Source organism: Phasianus colchicus, chromosome 2, assembly GCF_987193195.1.
Source record: "Phasianus colchicus chromosome 2, bPhaCol1.hap1.1, whole genome shotgun sequence".
Classification (NCBI taxonomy): domain Eukaryota; kingdom Metazoa; phylum Chordata; class Aves; order Galliformes; family Phasianidae; genus Phasianus; species Phasianus colchicus.
This window is the reverse complement of record NC_143437.1, coordinates 73566213-73581098: the sequence shown is the minus strand read 5'-3', so window position 1 is coordinate 73581098 and position 14886 is coordinate 73566213. Positions and strand designations below refer to the sequence as shown.

General features: G+C 42.6%; 1 protein-coding gene across 4 annotated transcripts in view; it reads right to left on the bottom strand.

Moving 5' to 3' along the window:
* Window positions 1–13093, bottom strand: part of EPHA7 (EPH receptor A7) — a 155080-nt gene extending 141987 nt beyond the window's left edge. For 2 of the 4 annotated variants that reach the window (XM_090135997.1, XM_090135994.1), the window contains exons 1-3: window positions 12754–13093; window positions 8898–8962; window positions 3862–4531 (exon numbers count right to left, since the gene is read on the bottom strand). In XM_090135997.1, the coding sequence (XP_089992123.1) occupies window positions 3862–4531; window positions 8898–8962; window positions 12754–12850 (832 nt within the window). In that variant the 5' untranslated portion in view covers window positions 12851–13093. The remainder of the gene's footprint in view (window positions 1–3861; window positions 4532–8897; window positions 8963–12753) is intronic. The other 2 variants (XM_090135995.1, XM_090135996.1) reach the window with 2 other exon arrangements.
* Between the last annotated feature and the right edge of the window lie 1793 nt (window positions 13094–14886).

Sequence of the window (14886 nt, the reverse complement as noted above, 5' to 3'; positions counted from 1 at the left end):
AAAACAGAATTTGCCTTGTTATCAAGTAATATTTCACAAAGCCTAAAGATAAAAGTCTGACCCGAAAAGAAAAAAGAAGGAATAGATGGAGCTTTTAGCCTGGCACAATGTACAGTACATGGCAAAGTTTGGAAAGAAAAGTCTGTAGCTTCCTTTTTTCATCATAAAGACAGAATGTGCAAGTAGCTATAATCCCTCCCCCTCTACCCTCCCCCCCCATTTGAGGGGGCACTAAAACAACTGTTAATGTTTTAGTATTATAAGATGTTTAATAGTAAAACTTACACTTTGGCTTTGCCTCAAATTCTGTGTTTTTGGACTTGGTCCTAAATCATCTATGTAATTTCTCACTTCAGTCATATTAAGAGATGCTTCTTACCTTCTGAAATATCACTCTACTGCTCCAACTGCGTAAATATAATTCTCCCATCCTGCATTCAACTAACATGAAACAGATGAAAAATGCATTATACTAGGGGTTCTCAAGGAATCATTTTCTCATTCACATACCAATCACTGATATCAGTGTGGTCCTTATATGTGCAACACACTGACTGGACAACACTGTGAGAAAGAAACCAAAGTTACATCCATTGGGAGTCCACTACAGATAGAGAAAATTGCATTGCATTTGGGTGGGTTTTTTGTTTGTTTGTTTTTTCTTTGTTTTGTTTCTTGATGGAGCAGGCACAGTGGGTGATGTTAGAAGATTTGCTAAGTACCTTTCAGGTTTGTTTGCTAGGTACTTCTCCGTACAATGTAAAATCTCTATACCTCAGTATAGTTCCAAAAACTAGCAGACGCGATCAACTCTGAGGAGAAAGTATCCTTGTATGTAAGCAAAAACAACAAAACCAAGTGCAGTGCAAAGTTCATACTGTTATATAGTTTTCTCATGCTTTCTATAACAAGCTTTAAGATTTTGCCTTACATGAACACTGTGAGCTGTATGGAGTTAAACTCTCTTTTTTGTATGTGTTATTACAATAGATCACTGAGATGGTATGGAATTCTAAGCGCATCAATAGCGAGAAGTAATCAGTGTACATCTGAAAAAGATATTAATTCAGCTTAGAAGATTGAACACTGAAGAATGAACAAATGGAAGTTTGGTGTCTAGCTGGTGCATTTCACCACTCGTGATTGCTTCCTTTCTTATTCTTCCAGACTCTGCCAGTTACTTGCATTCAATGCAACAAAAACAACAACAAAAATAAGGGTTCTGGCAGCACATCCAGTGCAGAATTAGTATAAATCAAAAGGCAATTGTTTTAGTATCTGAATTCAAGAAATTTCACATACAGAAGAAAAGCTGTATGCAAAAGGATTGCATTCTTCAATCACAGTCAGCCAATCAAGGCAGCATAACACAAATGAAAATCCCCACTGAGTTACAGGTTGAAGAGCTATTGGAAGTACAATGTGGCCATCTACTCCTATCTTTGCTACAATGCAGACAGATAAGGCATTATTCTGTATCTTTAAAAGGCCTTCCTATTGTGTTAAATTAATTCAGGTGAGCTACAGTAAGCGTGAGAGAGGAATCACAGACTTCAGCCAGTCCTGACAGAGCACAATGCTTTCTACCATGAGTAGTCCCAAAGAAGTCACACAGCATGCCAGGTACAAAGTATTTGCAGAAGTGAGCCCTCAGACAAGGCTATAAAAGCTCTGGGTTAAGGAAGCACACATTGACTTGCCTCTGCTTGATCTGTTACACAGCTTGACAGTAACAGATAGCCAGCTGCATTAGTGTCAATGCTCAGATAAGTTTCCCTCAATATCTGTCACAAAAAACAGACGCTGTATCAGTGTGCCAGCTGTATTATCGGTCACTACATAGTTGATCATATTTAATAACATCCTCAAGCACAGACATGGCTAACAAGCATTACAGACTGCAATTACTATTGTGAGCCACAGTCACTCAGATCAGCCTGACTCTGTGCTGCCAGCAACACACATTTGGTGAGCGGCTGACTCCCACCTTTTCTCTCTCAAATACATTAACTTGCCTCAATATGGAGCAGAGTTTGTTTTCAAATTCTTAATAGGACCACTGAAAGAAAAGAAAAAAATTCTATAAATGATCCTCTGGACTGCTTCCAGTGTAGCGTATTCTCTTAGCAATTGCCTTGGAAGCAAGCCAACAGTGAGAAGTGTTCTTGCAAATGAGCACACTGCTATACTCAAGTACAAGTTATCATTTAATTCTTTTGTCAACATCAGTGTGGTTAGAAATTAAGAAGCTTGTTTAATAAATAAGTTACTTGAATTCCAGTTACCAAACACTTACTTTTCTCTCTCTATCCCCACCACCACCTCTCACCCCTCTCAGCCGCTACCCAGTATATATATTGCCTCTTTAGTTGGATACTTTCTCTTTTCTGTTTAAAGAGAAATAAAATTAGTATATTCATTACATCAACCATGACTAGGTATGTAATCAAGAAAAAAAAGAGTCAGTCACTCCAAAGAAACATTTGATAGACTCAATACAGTTTTCAATGAGATACACTGGTTAATATTTTTAACAGAGCCTTAATACAATCTGCTGAGTGGTTTTGTGGGGGCAGTTTTTCACATCACTATTATTCCTAATGAGATCACCCTCTTCAGTGTATAAGCCCTCATCCTTTCTCAACATAACAATGAAAGATTTGTGAGAGGCTACAAAGGCCCCAGATCAACTTCACCTTGTATAGAATTTCCTACTAAAAAACTCATCAGGAACGCAATAGTTTTTTTCCCTGATGACAGCTTATTAATAATAAGCACATTTACTTTCCTTTAGGGTGACCCTAATCCTCTACAGAATTTGAAGTCCTTACATGGACATCTCAGGTTTAGTGACTGCAGCCAGGTTTGGTTTTGAAATTCTGTAGGTTTTTCTTTTTCATAGGTTTGGGAGTGTATGTGGGTGTGGTGAACCTGCACGTAACATTTCTCACTAACATGCCTCTTACGATAAAAATGTGACCATAAATAGCTTGTGTGATCTTATGATAAGAATTATATATTTTCATAAACATTTTAAAAAATTATATCAGTCTTTAAACAAACTGTCTTGATTTTACTGTAAGCAGAGAGAGTAAAATATCCTTTTCTAAAGTACACAGAAACTCCTTATGCATGTAGACCCACTGACAGCAACACCAAGGGTAAGTATTTTTCTAAGAATCTGTGTAACTAAATCAGTTTTAATTAGAAAGTACAGCTCATTAGTCTCTGATTTACTAGTATTTCAAACTATTCACCATGATCCCCTAGAAAGCGAAAAGTTCCACATTAGTTTCATGCAAAATGATACTGCAGAAAGGGAAACATACTTCAATCTGGAAACATGATATTTTGTTTGAAAGATCTAAAACAATACTTTTGTGTCTAAATTTGTAAGCACTTACAACGCAAATCTCCAAAGCAGATTTTATTGTGTATATATTCTTCCCATTACTAACCACACCTCATTCTACATTTATTTTCTCAGTTTCAATTTCCTTATAATTATTACAGGCCATATGAAAGAACAAGGTGTTGAATTGCTCAGAGATTATTAATGTAAAGTTCTGTACCAATAAGTACAAGGAATGTCACCTTAAACTGTTGAAAATTTTAGTCCTGAATTTATATTTAAAAACTTGTATGAGGCATAACTGTAAACAAAAATGAAGTAAAATGCAGCACACAAGCACCGGTTTCCATACCCAGAAGTGACTGCTTTAGATTGGCCAGTAGGAAGAGAACAGACTGAGGATCTGAAACTTTAACAGCAGACTGACGATGTATTTCTGTTGCAGAGAAATAACAAAATGGTGCAATATAATCTGTACTGCACACTATAAAAGCTGTATGTCTACTTACGTTCACAGGTGTCTCCTTTCTGCTGATATCCTGCTTTGCAGATACACTTTCCAATAGGCACTAGCCATTCTCCCTCCGCGCTACAGTGCATCTTCGGAGAGTTCTCAGCTTCCTCCTCTGCACTGCTGACACAAGTTCCTCGTACTTCAACTAAAGAGGAAAACTCTGAGCCAGTCACTGTGTCAGGAAAAATAGCTAAGTTCTCAATGATGGACCAGCACTTCTTGTAGTAGACTTTCACAGAGACCAAAGCAATGCAGGCCCCTACATCCTGAAATGCAAGATAGAATCCTTTTTTGGACAAAGGTCCAATTTCTCTCACCTCTGTGTTAAGTTTCATTTTTCTCTCCCCCAGATCACCCTGGGTAAAACTTTCATCTGCTGCAATAGTGTCTATTTTTACATATTGATTTTCTCTGATATTCCTGCCAGTATCGTAGTCTGTTTCATAATAATACAAGTTAAAAGTTTCTTTACAAGTCCCCAGAACTCCAGGAAGACTGTTACAATCCCTCAGAGTGAATTTCAGTTCTACAAAAATCCTTTGTGCATTGCTTTTTGCAATCCAGTTAGTCCAAAGCCAGTTGTTTTGGTTCGATTCCATGACCTGGCATACCTGGTATGTTCGTATAGGAGTGTAGTTTTCATCCAGTCCACTAATTTCTTCCCACTAAAACAATAAAAAACAGTTAGTAATATAAAACAAGGATGCTACCAAATGTAACTATTGTGTATTTGAAAAAGCATCACACAACTTAAGTCCTACTCCTTTTTAACAGTAAGACATCATAAAAAATAGGCTATTATTACAATATCCTTAAGTACTCAAGTGAAGAAAATAGATATTAATACAAGATCTCCCTCCATCCACATATAAATAACCTTCAAAAATCATATTCACATCTAAGATCCAATTCCGAGGGAGAGCCTACTATAGTGAATCTGCTTTAGTGGAGGTATGGACTAGACAACTTCCAGAGATCCTTAACAACTCCTACAGCTCTGTGATTCTGTGAAGCTACAGGAAAGGCAAGCTGCTCAGCATATCAAGCTCTAACTCCACACTCGATTCTCCCACATTTCATTAAAGTCATAAGCAAAGACTAAAAAGTAGCTCCATTTCCAGGGAAATGTACTATCAGAGAAGTCTTAGGAACTCAAATTGCTTAGGGTTACAGTCTTTCTGTATACAACACCGAGTGGAGCTTTCTGGTGTACAGAAAGCAGAAGGCTCCTGAAACTTATCAGGTATACAATTTTCAGTATACAGGGAAAGTGGCATGGGAAGAAAACAAGAAAATTGACAGAATTAAAAATCTGGAGGTGAGAAAACACCTCGGCAGTCCCCTTTTTGTTCACTCCATGTTCTGTTTTACTCAGAAACCAGCACATGTAAGCAGATGCTCCTCACCTCACTTTTTTTCAGTGGCTGCATCCATGTTAAAAGAAATGAACTTCGGTTGACTGGGTGTTCAAATGAACCATGAGATTAAATACTCAATTAAGAACAACTCACATGATTGAAAGTTTACTGGTTCAAAGCTTGGGTTTTGTTGTTATTCCCTCTTAGGATAAGAACTGTGAAACAAACCAGTAAGTGTGTAACAGATCTGCAGTCTTTAACAGAGTTCGGTTACTTTGGAATGTGCACCTCCAGCAATGGTAAACCCACTGAAATCAAGCAGGCAAATTTGCACAGGTACATCCAAAACAATATCCATCTCTCACCTCTTCATAACACTTTTCTTATAACACTTAACATACTGCAGAAACTGCAGCTGTAATAAATTAGGGGTTTTTTTTGAACTATCCTCACCCAATGATACAGGCAACCATGACTTCTTATGGCACTTAGCCCTCTGGCCCTGTGTCAATAATGCACTTAAGCTCACGCTTAAGATCAATGACAGTACTTATGAGCTTAATGGTAAGCATGTGCTTAAGTGTTCTGTGGGACTAGAATGCTTGGCACCTCTGCAGGATGGAGCACCCCTTGACATTCCTCACACTGGTAACCAAGCGTGAAAGGTTGGTTATCCAGACTGATTTTCCAAACTAGAAACCATGCAGTATACAGTACTTTGCAAGCGTATTTGACAGTAAATGAGATCATTTTAATGTTGCTCCAATGCTCCAAGAGAAAGCAGATGTGGCTGACTTGATGCTGGAAATTAACACCACAGAATGTATGGTAGATGCTGAAATGCACAGAAGTTGTAAATATCAAAGTGCATTTCAAAGACCTACAATTACTAAAGACATGGTACATACGATATTATAAATTCATACATGCGGTATTAAATATTGAAATATTAAAAAGTCATGAAGTTAATTGCACTGATTGCATATGGAACTGTATTCATTTCAGAACAGAAAAAAATCCATCATTACAATAGATTTATTAGATTTGAATGTGTAACACTTTTCTCCCTCTAAGAACTAACAAGGGGAGGAAAAAAATGGGGATCGGGGCACTGTCACACTTAAGAATAAAAAACCCAAACAAAATAAAAATAAACAAACAAACTCCATACCAACCCAAATATGACAAAAAAAGATACAAAGCCTAAAGTTTACTGATTTTTATAATCTCAATTGTACATTAGGTGATGCTCTCTCTCAAGGCACTGAGCCAGATTCTGGACATTCCAGTTAGAGAAAGCATTATATTTGTGAAGCGTGAGCACTATAAGCTCAACATGGAACAGAATTTGACCAGATTCTGAGCTTTGATGGGATCCTACCACATAAAAACAAACAAAAAACCACCAAAGCAAAGCAAAGCAAAAAAAAAATACAAGAAAGGTATATTTAACAAAAATCAAATCATTTTTCCAAAAACTACATTATTGAGTTTGTAGAATCAAGAACCCACCACCGCATGAAGTTAGTAGGTATTAGGGATACTTTAATGCTACAGTCAAGGAAAAACAGTACAAAACTCTACATTCAAATTAAAAGATTTACGTTATGTTATCTCTAGCACTGAATGCTGCAGTCTAGCCTTCCAAATTTTCCTAAAGCCATGGAATATGTGTTTCTTTAAAAAAAAAAAATAGGGAAACAGGACTTCTGGCTTAATTCAGTAATCACAGAACCATTACTTCAAATGGTCCACTGGAGGCATACCTGCTTCTCTATGGAAGAAAAAAGAAATTAACAGTATTTCAGGATAGGTTTTCACCTACATCATGTAAGTTCACACCTCATTAGTATTTTTAAAGTGACTAATTCCATGTTGCCTTTTACAGAAAGAAAATTCAATTCTGCTTTATCCTACTTCCACATACAATGATACGCATGCCATTCTATTTGACCATATCCTGTTCTATCTGTTCCAATATATGGTACTTAAACTTCTTTAGTTATCTTAACAATATTTGAGATCACTGTTAGATGTAACATTTGCAGTTGAATGAGGCATTTAACGAGTGTCTGGGTGATATAATCTGTACTTTGTTGAAGCAGTAGTTTCTCTCAAGAACTGTATTTTCTGAATTCATTCTCATGAAATCTTTATTGCACAGCAGACAACACAGTAACTAAAAGTAAATATTTTCAATCAAAATTACATACTTGAAATGGTACTTCTATGTTGATTCACAGACAACTACTTCTGACCATTTTCACGCAAACAAATCCAGTCATTAGCCTTAATTCATTTTTAATTTTTTATTGAAATTGTCTTCTACCTTTGAAAGTAGCCTCTTGCCATTTGTTGAATTTGACTCTACTTTCTTTCACCTTTAAATATGCCGACATGTGTAACATGTGTTGACATGTCTTTCATTATCTACAGGTTAGCCTAATGTAATTGTCACCAACGTAATCTTTCAAACACCTCTGGTAGCAGCTTCAATCAATGCAAAATGCTAATGCTGAGGTTATTAGCCATCATAAATGTTGAGCTCACATTACATTTCTTCTGAAGTTCTTACATTTGTTTCCAGTTTATGCTTGTATTGATTTTACGATCTTGCTTTTAAAGAAAGACACTTTCAGATTTTCATTCTTCTTATTTAAAGGATTTGTTACACTTTTATATCCCTACTCACACTTCACGCTCTTCTGGCTCCAGATTTCTTAAGGCGCTGAAGATTAAGGGCCTGATCCCCCAAGCAAGACTCCTTGCTCATGCAAAGAGTCACAATGGATGCTGCAAGACTGCTTCCACAAACAAGAACTAGCCATATAATTTATCATTTATCAGGCTGATCTAAGGTAGGACAACATACTCACTGTATCATTCTGAAAATGTTCTTTCTTCCTCGGGACTTGAGGAATAAGGGGTTTTATATCACTTCTAATTCAGGCTGAAAGCAGCATTTCTAAAGTTTATGCATACAATAAATAAAACAATAATACAGATGTTTCTAAACATCTCATTTTTTATAATGATGTACTACTACACAATGGTACATTTCATGGAATACCATGAGATTCATTTGTAAGAAAGCTGGAGGTGGCCTTAACCACATAATTGGTTCCTCATTCCAGATATGAAGCTCCTTGAGATTTGGGGATGTTTCAAATTTGGAATGTCATTTCAAACACATCTGCAGTATAAATGTTTTTTTTCAGAGCACTTCAATCTGTGCTATTCAATTACAAAGAAAACATCATAAACAAATTTATGATCAGCCATTATACAGAAAATGAAAAACATATTTTTAGAAAGTTTCCACACAAAAGAAGGTCTGCTCTTTCTACAGGATGAAGAAAAAAGTGATTTAAAATACTGTGTTACAAACATAAAAAGCTTTCTGGTTTACCACAGAGGTCTATGTGACAAAAGATGAAACTAGTGAAAACATTTACGTGAACTTCCAAAGAGACTCTATTCTTTAATTAGCTAACGTTTGGACATCGTAACCTGAGGTACACTTATTTCCATTCTAAAACTGAAAGATCCATAAACACTTGGTACAATTACTAAGAGAAATATGAGGGAAAGTTAATTTAAAGCCAGTATTGCAATTGCTTTGGTGAAATAACTACTTGTCTTTATGAATTTAATTTTTGTAGAGACTACTTACCCCATTGGGAGGAGAGGAAATCCATTCCAACTCTGTCTGTTGTGCTTTAGAGTCCAGTAATATAACTGAAAAAGAAAAGGAAAAGAAAGGCATCTTCACTGTTTGTTAAATATAATACGTGGTAATACAAAAATCAAATAATAAATTCTGAATTTAAAACACGATAAAACAGAACACATCTTTTTAATTCATGTTATTGAAAAACAGCTACGAGTACAGCTATGCACTTGCTTGTAAACAGATGATTAAATTATGACGTACAATCCCCATACAAGAAGACATACATCGTTCTTAGCAAACACATTGCTTACATCTAAGTGTAATGTTTTTTCTCGTGCCCTAAAGTATTAATAATCAGTCATTAATATGCATGCTCCTTTTATCTCCTTTGTGATGAGGATATTCCCCATATGTTGGCTATTACAGACAGCTTAAAACAAACAAACAACAGCATTTCAACACTTAACCAAACTGATTCAGACAGGGCTAGTATGTACCTTACCAGGAGTTACACAGCAAAGTAATGTCTTTTGGAGTAAGAAAGGAAAAAAAAAAAATACTTCCTTTAGGTGATAGAGTAGTAATTCTATAAACAAATGACAACCAGGAATAAAGAAAATAAGAGACTCTGCAATTACCTCACACATCACATACACAAATTCAACCAATTTACTTTATGGTGATGGCTTACTGAAATCTTCATGTCGTTATAAGCCAGTGACACCTCTGCAAAAAGACATCAGTTCTGGCAGCAGTGCAATTATTTGCAGCTAAATGTAACCCTGCTTCATAAAGTGGTTAATCACAGCCTAATAAACCAACTCTTAACTATTTCACAGCACATTTCAGAAGATATATTACTGATGTTCTATTACCTCCAAACATATATTTCTAGATATGTTTTATATTTAAATTATAGTTATATGCATCTTCCCAAGCATATTACTGTCAGATTCAAATGGCACATATATTAATCCATGATATCAAATACACATACGTGAAATAATTTGTTATAATATCTTCCTACACGCAGTTGAAGCTATAGAGCGATTGGCCACATAATAGGGCTTGGTACACTTTGAAGATTCCCTCTTCAAGACTGCACATTTAACTTCATTCTTTTATTTGGTAAATAAAAAAGTCGCATACCTAATTTAAATACAGTCAGTATATATTTAGCATTTATAATTTTACTTACAGCATTTAAATGCTGGTATTTCAATGCACAATTTACAGCTTCAACATGATGCAACTTTTGTCAGGTCTCTTGAATTGGTTGAATTCACAGAATTTCATACAAAATTTCAATGAATGGAAAGACAGCATGACTCAAAAAAAAAAAAAAATACACATTCACAAGTTCATAAAGCAATATCTACCATAGTAGCTGAACACAGAACCCTAACTTCCAGGCCTGTATTTCAGTAATAAAGTAGAACAACTCATTAAGGAAGTCTCTTAGTCACTCTTAGAAAGATGATCTGCTTTTTTCATTAAGCTCGGATCCAAGGGGCTTTACTTTGCAACACTTTCTACAGAAAAGCCGGTGGTGTATGTGGTGGTTTGTTAAACAACAACATTTCTAATGATTCTGGAAGAGAAAGACTTAACCTTTTCAGCACCAGCACAATATCCCACGGCTGCAATTCATTACACTTTTTATTTGGCAGCAACTCACCGGCACATAGCAACGGGCACATCCCAGAAAAAAAAAAAAAAAAAAAAAGACAACAAGGAAAACAAACAAACAAAAGAAGAAAAAAAAAAAAAAAAAACTACAATAAGTGAAACGCCTTGCTCTGCAAATACCCTCGTCAAGGAAAAGCGTTGCGTTTCCTCGTTGCACCGAAAGTTACCGGGCAGAGCCTTCCCGGCGGGCAGCTGCTGCGCGTCCCGCAGCCTGGGGGCAGCGCCGGCTCCGCGCTCGGGGAGCGGCGAGGCGACTCCGCGCACCCCTCCAGCGACTACGCGGGATGCACACCGCGGACGCGCACGCTTCGGAAGTCGAAAGGAGGCGGAAAACCGGTGGGTGCGAGTTCGGGGAACGGGCTCAGCGGGGAGCCAGGGCCGCGCACACGCTCCGGGAGCTGCGCGCAAACGGCCGCGCCTCCGTCTGGAGGAGCGGTACCGCGGTCTCCGCCCCGCCGCCGGGCTGTGGGACAGCGGCAGGGGTGGCGGAGCCCCGAGGGCTCGCAGCAGGAGGTGGGAGGTTCTGAGGGGACACCCGCGCTGGCGGAGGGCTCTGCGGGGAAAGCCGTCAGTCCCTCTCCCGGAGGGCTGGACAGCCCCCGCCCCGCTCCTCTCCGGCATCTCCCCGCGTCTTTTGTTTAGCTGCAGAAAGGGAACTCGGAAAACTTTTCTGCCTCGCCCTCTGCAGCGCTCTTCCGCGCCCGGAGGGGAGCGGTGGGAGCCATGCGGGGCTGAGCTGAGGACAGCCCTCGGGCAAGGTGGGGGGCGAGGCTGCAAAGTTCCTTCCCCGCTGCTCTCTCCCCGCTCTTTCTTCCGCGGGAGTTTCCCGAGCCCGCAGCAGGTAGCCGCTATTAATCCCTGTCCACCGCTCGCCCCCTCCTGACCCTCCTTCAGCTGCGTTGATTTTCCCCAAGCGCACACCCATTACACACGCACACACGTATATGTATGCATTCACATCCCCATCCGCACACGAACACGGAGCGGACCGACGACCGGAGGCGCCGCCGCAGCCCCGGGGCCCGCACCCTTCCTGCTCACACGGCCACGCGTGACCGCCCCCCGCGTGGGGGTCTCGGTGCATCCCTGCCCCTCCGCGTCAGCTTCGGAAATTTTACTGAAGGCTTTCTCCCTGTTCCCTCTCTGACCTCACCATCTCTCTTTTCTGTTTAAGGGCAGAGGACATTTTAAGGATTTTTTTTTTTTTTTAATGCTTCAGCTTCAGGCTCGGAATGGGATTTTACTGCGTGCCAGTTGTTTTATGAAAATATTGACTTTTCCGGTTGAGAGGAGAAAAAACCCCAGATGCGTACCTATGTAGGGACACCAAAAAAAAAAAAAAAAAAACACACACCCTCGAGTTCTCCCTCCCCACCCGCCCCTCCTTCCACCCCCCGTGTGAAGATGGAGACGGACCTTCATCCCTGATTGTCAAACGCTACTAGGGCGCTCTTTTAAACGATCCCGGATTTTCCCAACATGGGAAAAAAAATCTCCCAGACGGACTTCGGGAATAGATTTCATACACCTCCATCGCTCTCCGAAAGCAAACTGCGCGCGGGATGGGATGGGCAGGAAAACCGACGTCCAGGCTTCGCCATACACCGTTACGACAGCGTTGGATTGATGGCAATAGGGAAGCCCCGTTGCGATACGCAAATGGTGTCAGGCACCAAGTCCCAAACCTTCCCCCCGCTGCCCAGCGATGCTGGCGATAAGCACACGCGCTGCGGACACTCGACGCCAGGACGCACCCCCCGGAGGAGCTCACCGCACTCCGCTGCCGCTTCTCACGCTCCGCGCGCGGCCCTGGAGCGCCGCAGGGCCCCGGCGGGGAACCGTCCCGCAACGTCCCGTCCCGGAGGGCTGAGGCTGCGGGAGAGCTCTGTGCGGAGCCCCGGACCGAGGGATGTCTCCCCTTCCCATCACGTGCAATTGCCTCTCGGAGCTCATTCCCCGCAGCGAAAGCGGTTGTGCCGGTCTGTTACTCATACACACGCTCACACACAGAATTCCTCACTCGTTTCTCTCCTAATCTGAAGAAAATGCACATACAAAAAATAAACGCAACGCAGGGCTGACATGCAGCCCGCGGCTCCCTCCGCTGAGCCTCTCGTTGCGAAAAGCAATAAATAAGCCCAAAGTTTAGTTTTCCGCACGCCTTTACCTTCTTTCGCAGCCTGTGCCTCCCCCGTGTGTGCAAAGCGGAGCAGCCAGACGGAGCACAACATAATCCAAGGAAGAAGCCGACTTCGCAAAACCATGGTGCAGGGAAATGTTATCTTTCTCGCTCCCTATTTCTAGATGCCGCCGCCGCCGCTTGGTGGGTGCGAGAGGACGGTGGCGAATTTGCACTGCGAGTCCCCGGCCCGGCGCTCCCTCCCTCCCAGCTGCCTTTCTCTTTCTCCTCCTCCTGCTCCTTCTCCCGCCTCCTCCACCGCGCTGCTGCTCAGCTCCGACTCCCGCACCGGGCTGCCCGCCCGCGAGCCCCGACTGCAGCCCAGCCGCCCGCGCCGCGCTCCGATAATATCAATGAGGGCGGGGGGGCGGGACCTCTGCGCCGCGGCGGCCCGTCCCTCAACATGACTGACAGATCATTTCGACCAACCAACGGCGACTTTCCGCGGCCCGGCGGGCCGACCCGCCGATTGAGTGGCTGGGGGTGGAGGGGCGGGGTCGGCGTGCTCGACCAATCAGCGGGCGGCGGTATCGGGTTGCCGGCGGTGCTGGGCTGCCCGCGGGATGAGCGTGGGGGTGGCGGTGGTGGGATGGAGCGAGGTCGGTGTGCGGAGTCGGTTCGCGAACTCTCTCTGCTTCGCGTGCCTGCCCCGCGCGCTCGGTCCTACAAGTGAGTGGGGCGGCCCGTCAGTCCCGGGGGCTCCGTGTGCGCGCCGGGACATGGAGCGAAGGGGGTCCCGGTGCGTTGCCTGCTCGCGGCCCCGGGTGCTGCTGCCTGCAGGGAAACTTCGGCGCGAGGCGCACCTGAGTCAGCGCTCTGCCAAAAGTCAACTTCCTCGGGACTGCCATCGCTCTAGCTCCCGCCCGTGTGGCTTTGTTTCTCCCTACTCCGCTATCTGTGCTTTTCTGCAATCGCTAAGAACTGGTCAATAGTACATCGGTATTCATTTCGGGGCGAGGGGCGGCTGCTGTTCTTATTTTCCGCCCGTCGGGTGTAACCCGGAGCGAGGGCAACCCGCTAACAATGAGGCAATTTAAATAGGAGGAAGAAGGGAGGGGAAAAAAAAAAAAAAAAAAGGCAGAGAAACTTCCAAATTCCTTCCGTCAGCTCTCACTCTCCGCGTCCGAAGTGCTTCTCCCGAGGATGTGCTGCGCCCCTGCCCCTCTGCTCCTTCAGTGAGAGGAAACCGACGCCACAACTCTGCACTCCCTACGGCGGGGCCGCGGAGCATCACTTCTGCGGGCCATCGTCCGAGCGCTGCGCTCCGCCGGACCGCTATCGGGGCCGTGCGGGGCTGGGCCGCTCCCCGCAGCCTGCACCTGGCAGGGCGCACCTGGCGGGCGTGCGGCTGCACGGCGCGGAAAGGGATCCGCACGGCTCTGCCTCGTCCTTAGAATGGAGGGAGCTGCCGTGTGAATGGGGTAATTGGTTATTGTCGTGGAGGCTGGCGAAGCGCAGGGGGTGTCATTGCGATTCGGTAGCGAGATGATGCGAGGATCCGAAACAGTCCTTGCACAAACAGGGATGCTGGTACAGAAAATACGGCACAGATGGAAATGTAAATTGCGAAGGGTAATATAAATAGTAAGGAGTTGTGTTGGGAATCTTTAGGTGGATAAAGCAAAATTTCATGTATCTGTAACAGACACACTCAGCACTGTCAGATAAGCAGCCACCACACTCTCTGAGCTGTGAGCACTTTCTCTGTGCTCTCCTCTTCACTTCTGAGAATGGAGTGCACCGTGTGCTTTCTGTTTGCCAAAGAATTTCCACTTGCTGCTTAGGCTGTGGCACTTTTTTGTCTTTCATTCAGAATGCTCTTTTTGTACGCTGGATACCACAATGGATGTAGGCAAAGTGTGTGCTCTTGATGCCCTCATCCTCTCGTCTCTCGTTCCCATCCTCACACATGTGCACTCAGAAAGGAGAGCTGTGCAAGCAGTGAGTTTACATCTATTCTGTCAAAAAGACTATTTTTAAAAAATACTCCCATACAGGCATTTTGTATCTTCTTTGTAAGTCTTCATAGATAAAACTAGTTTTCCTATGGCATATATAGTAACAGAGATTAAAGCAAATTTAGGAAGCCTACAACCTGGTCAGCCCTCAACGATTTCCTGC